General features: G+C 32.5%; 2 protein-coding genes across 4 annotated transcripts in view; one reads left to right on the forward strand and one right to left on the reverse strand.

The window, feature by feature from the left end:
- Window positions 1–632: 632 nt before the first annotated feature.
- LOC124427555 overlaps window positions 633–6,194 on the forward strand; it is a 6,059-nt gene continuing 497 nt past the window's right edge. The window contains exons 1-4 of the mRNA XM_046970585.1: window positions 633–925; window positions 2,073–2,225; window positions 2,301–2,501; window positions 2,587–6,194. The exon at window positions 2,587–6,194 is cut by the window's right edge and continues 497 nt beyond it. Coding sequence (XP_046826541.1) covers window positions 722–925; window positions 2,073–2,225; window positions 2,301–2,492 — 549 coding nt within the window. The 5' untranslated portion in view covers window positions 633–721 and the 3' untranslated portion in view covers window positions 2,493–2,501; window positions 2,587–6,194. The remainder of the gene's footprint in view (window positions 926–2,072; window positions 2,226–2,300; window positions 2,502–2,586) is intronic.
- The window catches only part of LOC124427551 (nephrin-like), a 283,707-nt gene continuing 281,472 nt past the window's right edge, over window positions 3,960–6,194 (reverse strand). For all 3 annotated transcript variants that reach the window (XM_046970580.1, XM_046970582.1, XM_046970581.1), the window contains exon 14: window positions 3,960–6,194. This exon is cut by the window's right edge and continues 2,070 nt beyond it. The gene's annotated coding sequence lies outside the window, so the exon portion shown is untranslated.

Here is a 6,194-nt window from a genome sequence, read left to right on the forward strand (position 1 = left end):
CTTTGTGCCCCTCAGTCTGCATACTGAGAAACTCGATCTGTTTGCAAAAGAGACGGAGTTATAAATCACAGGGTATGAAGGCCGCATAAAGAAGAGAATCTCCACTTCTTATCGAACAAAAGAATAGCTGAATATCGAAAGACTATTTCGAGCGAACTATGTAAAATGTAAAATTCGTGGTTTTGCTATGCTTGTCAAAATTTAGTAGTGTCATTCTCATTTTATATGAGAAAAATATATTTATATACATATATATATATATATATATATACATATACATATATAGGATCGTGATTTTATTCTTGTTTTATATTATTTTCAATTAGATTAATAAATACGCAAAAGTTAAATATAATTGTGCATCTTTCGTATGAAAGTTTAACATAAATCAAATTTTAACCTTTGTTGGTAAATTACGAAAAACGGTGCAATAACATTTTGAATAGAATAATATTATCCTTTTAATTTGAGATTCGCTATTCCTTATTAAAAATCCTTTTCGCGTAGTAACGAAGTTACATTGAAAGTTTTATCGGGAATATTCGTTTTTGAATTTTTATCATTGTCAAAGGTCGTCGTTCTTAGAAAAGCTTTTGATCTTTTTTGATCTTCGAATCTTCATTTCGGCCAGATATAAGCATTCACCTTGGAAAGATATTTTAAAAGAAAGCTTAGAATCTCTAACAAAGATTTCAGCGGTCTTTATAATACAGAAAGGAAAATGAAAAAAGGGACGAAGTGCATAGCGCGGGCCATCAACCTATCAGTACCAAGCAAGCCAAAAGAAGTACAGAAACTTGTCAGTGCAGATATAGCGGAACCGTGTCCCAATTTGAGCCAAGGAAGTTCATCTTATTGGACGCCGAAGCCGGTTCACGTTAAAATTTGTACACGAAGGGATATGGAAAGAATTTGTCCACCGAAGGTGAGATAATATTATTTATAAATCGACTCATATAATCGACCCTTTGCGTGTGGAATTACAAAGATTAGTATATCTAAATTATTAATCATTTCTTTATGATTTGCTTTAGAGTCTAAGCCGAAGGAAAGTTTACCTTTAACTGTTTATGTGACTTAAATTTGTACATGTTACGTATACAAAGTGCATCCAATCGTTAAATTTGTCGTTTGTAATCGGAAAGTTTGACCATGCTTCGAACACGTCACGGAACATATACAAACTGTTGAAGTGGAAAGTAGGGCGGCTTTACATAACGCGTTCAGTACGTCCAGCGATTTGAACGAAGCCGAAGGGTAAATGCCCAAGTTTTAGTGGTTTACGTAAATTTCCTGGTTTTGATCGAACTCTTGACTGTGAAAGTGAGCGTTAATATTAGAAGGAGTAGGAAAGTAGATTGCGCGTGGATCGATACGAATCGTCGGAGTCTTGAAAATATGTGATTTCGAGAATAAAAACGACTGGTGTTTTGTACGAATTCATTTTAAGGGGGTAGGATCGATATCGGTATCGGGAAAGAAAATATATCCCAACGGTTTAGCGATTTAACGAGGATCGTTTTTTTTCTTTTTTCTTTTTCTTTTTTTTTTTTTTTTTTTTTTTTTTTTTGTAAGATGAAATATACAAATATTTCATTACAAGTATTTTCTTTACTTCTTGTCCGATGGATAAGTTCATGCGACACGTTCACTTACGATGAGACTAACTTACCTTGGCATACGTGACTCTTGACAAGGTGGACAAGTGGTTGATGTTGTTCCAACGCCTGTACGGAATTAGTTAGTCGATAGCTAGTAGCGTTTACCTCGAATTAGCTCGACGGATGGCGTAGAGGTATAGTGACGTCGATTGGTCTCTAATGGAAGAGAACGGTCAGTAATCCCTATACTCATTAGAGACAGGTTCCTACGTGACTTCACAATTGGTAACTAACATTCCGCGAGGCTTAATATCTGTCGAATTATTCAATATAGGTTATCGTAAAATCTATTAAATCTTTCATGGACGTTTGAACGATCATCTTCCTTCATCCCAACGATATATGAATTTTTTTCATGGACTTGACTTTTTAACGAATTTATTTATTTATTCATTTTTATTACGTTTTTAGATATGCGTGTGTCCATTGAAGCCAGCGCGAAGAACGAGTGCTCAGATATTTTTCATAATAGTAATTTTTCTATTGAAAAGTGCTATCGTAGGCACTCTTTTATACTGGATGTACACCGATGGTAACTTGCCATTTTTCCCAGACATCGACAAAGTAAATATAACGTAGCTTCCATTGCCATTGCCTTGTTCATATTGTTATACTATTCATACGAATACATTTCTTTAGATCAATATACCGCCCCTTGAGAATACGAGGTACTCATTGATTCAAAAATATAATCGTGCAGTTTTTAAGATCATGAATATTCTTGTTAATTTACCGCAAAAAGTTTGTGAAAAGCTTTCGAGTATTGTATTTAAGCATGAAAAGACAAATGAAAAAACTACCGAGGATGATAATACCAATGAACGTGGATAATATAGAGAAGTACTCGTATATTTAACATTTTAATTGGCTTATGAAAATCTAATCACTATGAAGATTTAATCCTTATTTTATCTTTTTCTTGTAGATCTTAAAAGAACGATCGATGATAGAATGATTAAATATCATATATTTATAAAATATTAAACTTTGAAATTTAAAACGATAATGGTCGAGGTATTCATTTTATCATAGTTTTTCGTCTATCGTGAACTTTTGTCCTTATATTTTGTCTGTGAATTGGACTTCAATGTCGATTTATCGATGTTCATATTTCTGGAAATACCCGAAGAAATCAAGTTTTGTAAAATAAATATAAGGGTTTCCAATGAATTTGCAATGATTTTCTGCAATATTTATGTACCTTTATTGATTATAAAATATATTTTTGTTAATTACATGAGATATGATATTTGTAGTGCCTTTTTCCATCAATGAAAATTTAAATGTCGTATTAGTAAATTTAAAAACACGGTTTACGATACCACAACAAGGAACAAAAGAATTGTTTGTTTTTGTCGCCTGTTCTACAGATTTTTAAGACCTTTGGTTAGTACACGCTAGGGACGTTCCTGAGATGTTTCTTTCATTCGCATATAGAGAGATACACACTCGAGAGAGTATGTAGAGTATAAGCCGGGATTAAAATTCCGTGCATGATTCTTTCATTTTTTCCGGTGTACCTGAAGGGCACACAAGGGATTTTACACAGAGCTTGCATATCAAGCGATTTTTATGATACACATTTCTATAACCGTGAAAATGTACTTTTTCCTTTTATTTTTCTTTCTTTTTATTTTTTCTTTCCTTCCTTCCTTCCTATCGAGAAGAAAACTAAGATGTTTTTTTTTTTTTTTACGTATCGTAAATAGATGTCTTCTTTTACAATAGGTAACAATTTAGTTTATCGGTCGTTCACATTGTAACGACGATCGAATTGTTTGTGTTCGAACAAAATGCAATTGAATACTTGAATAGATCGAAATTTTACACGATGAAAAGATACGTGAGAGACAAAGAGGTGTAATACTGAAATAAGGCGAATTCCAATTTTCGTTTCATTACGAGCGAATAGCCGCCACCTGTTTCTTCCGACGACAGGTCATTATCAGGTGTGTAACTTTTAGGTGTTTAATGGTGTACGCTCTTGTTTCCAAAGGATGATAAAACTTCATTAATGACGATTGAACGGGGAAATTCTATGATCAATTTTGTTACAACCATTTTTACGACTATTACGTTTCATCTTCAACAGTCGCGATACAATGATATATTGTATAAATATAAAAAGTATTAAAATGATCGAACGTAAAGTTTCATTCAAATATATGTCGCAATAAAGTGAGAAATAATGTCTTTTTTCATTACGAAAGGAAGTAATTTCAAAGCTAAACAATGTAGAAAGGACATTAGGAGAATGGAATTGATGGTTATTTAAATTGTACAAACACTTTTAGGCAGTTTGGACAGTTAAACAGTTTATTCAGATCGAAATTTTATGTAATATATATACATACGAGTTAGTTGACGATATGATGGAGTTTTGATATGAAATCACCTATACAGTGAACTTAAAACGTGGTTGTTCGTCGATTTACATGGACTTTTTTCCTCACAAGAGTATTGAATTATGTACAATTATTATTCCCTACTATCATCAATCATTCAATTATATTTTCATTTTTGAATTTGATCTCATATCGTGATCGGTTAAAATGCATTTGCCGATCAAGAAAAGGTAGTCACGGTGAAAGAGAATTATAGCCTTAAAATTGCAAATATTTTAGAACCTTTATATTTTGATTTCGCAGTGAAAATTGTAGGAATATTATATCCAATCGATATAGGTTTACGAAATTTCGGTCGTGTTGTATAATAAAGGATATGTTAATTATAAATCTCCGCGTCGATTTTTTTTTTTTTTTACATAATAAATTTTTATGGACGACGATCGACGAGAATCAGATATGTATAGTCAAATGTTCATAATGATATGAATCGATAATCGTTTACAAGATGTTGATATTGTTTTCGACTAATACCACCCGAGTTTTATTGTCCACTTTGAAAGGAAATTTGTGACCGTAGTTGTATGCTAAAACAAGGCCAAAATTTATCTAATGCTGGGAAAGTGATTCGTAGTTTCTGTATCGCCAAAGTTTACAGACGCAAGATGGATAGTTGTACGTATAGTAAATATATACGTGTAATTCTCTTTGTCTATGAAATTGTTGGCCAACTACTTATTTGATAAGAACTTGCTTAAATTATAGCCGATGCTTATGGAGGTACAACGATGTTCGACACGATCACTTTCGAACTTAAATTTACAGTACGTAAATCGATTTAACGGTAATATATACAGCGACACAACATCAGCTAACGAGTAACGATCATACGATTTTTACTTTTGTTTTATACATAGAAACAGACACTCGAAATTCCGCCCAACGCACTTATAATTTCTTCTCGTTGTTATCATTCTCACGAGAAATCAATATCTTCTATTTTCTATTCTTTCTATCTCTCTCTCTCTCTCTCTCTCTCTCTCTCTCTCTCTCTCAATCTTCCAATAAATTATTTTTACACATTAAGATTTATAATCACTTTGAGCGAGAGTCTTAGACAGATTAAATTCATGTCACTTCATTCGCCTACGATTATATTTCGTCATATTTTCATTCGCTTACTGCTGCCAAGAATCTTCCATGGTTCCGTCGCAAAATATCACGTGGAAGCCCGATATTTGTGACCTTATAAATTGAATTTTTCACTTGAGGATAAATGCCCTTCCGAGCCTTCTTCTTCTTTTCCTTAAATCATTTTTCTGCTATTCGTTTATGCAGATATATGAATCTTAAATGTATATTTTCATGTTGCTTTCTAAGAAAATTAAATAAATTCATCGAGGCAATTAGATATGGGATACAAAATTCACAAACGATTATGGATTGGTTAAAATGATCGCCCTACCTATGTATCTATGTTATTATATGTACACGAGGAATAATCAGACTATTAAAATTTCGTCCAATCATCGTGCGTAAGAGCTTTTTTATAATAGAAATTAAAATGCGGTTTGTCTGATGAGGTAGGAGACGCATGTATATTTGTATGTATGTACGTTTATATGTATTTTTTGGATGAAAAGATCATCGATCGCGATACAAAACATGATAGTAGTAGAAAAAACTCACGCGCATATAATTTAGGTATATATCACAGCTACAATGTGATCAAAGTGCGTGTACATACCATGCGCTTTACGTGGGTAAAGGTCACTCGACGATAGTAACGAAATTTTTTTAATAAGTAACAATCTTTTTATCTGTTAGCATTTACTCACGCTTCTTCCTTTTTCTCCTTTTTCTTTTTTTTTTCCTTTTTCTTTTTTTTTTCTTTTTTTTTTTTTTTTAAATTATTATTGATCTGTGATATAGTATGATATATAAGTTATTTTCTGTCTTTTGGCTATCGAATTATTCACTTTTTTTTTTTTAAGTCGATGGTATTTTCACACTTAGAAACATTTACTTTTTACATTGATAAAAATACGAAGACCTTTCCGTGTCTAACCCGTCAAGCGCACTGGAAATAATTTTCGATGCTTTGGGAAGAGCACGTTACACCAATCTTATTCGTAAACTTTCTATCTCCCTCGGGTACATACTTTATTGTCGGATAGAGCGTTCTAAC

This window comes from Vespa crabro, chromosome 10 (assembly GCF_910589235.1).
Source record: "Vespa crabro chromosome 10, iyVesCrab1.2, whole genome shotgun sequence".
NCBI lineage: Eukaryota > Metazoa > Arthropoda > Insecta > Hymenoptera > Vespidae > Vespa > Vespa crabro.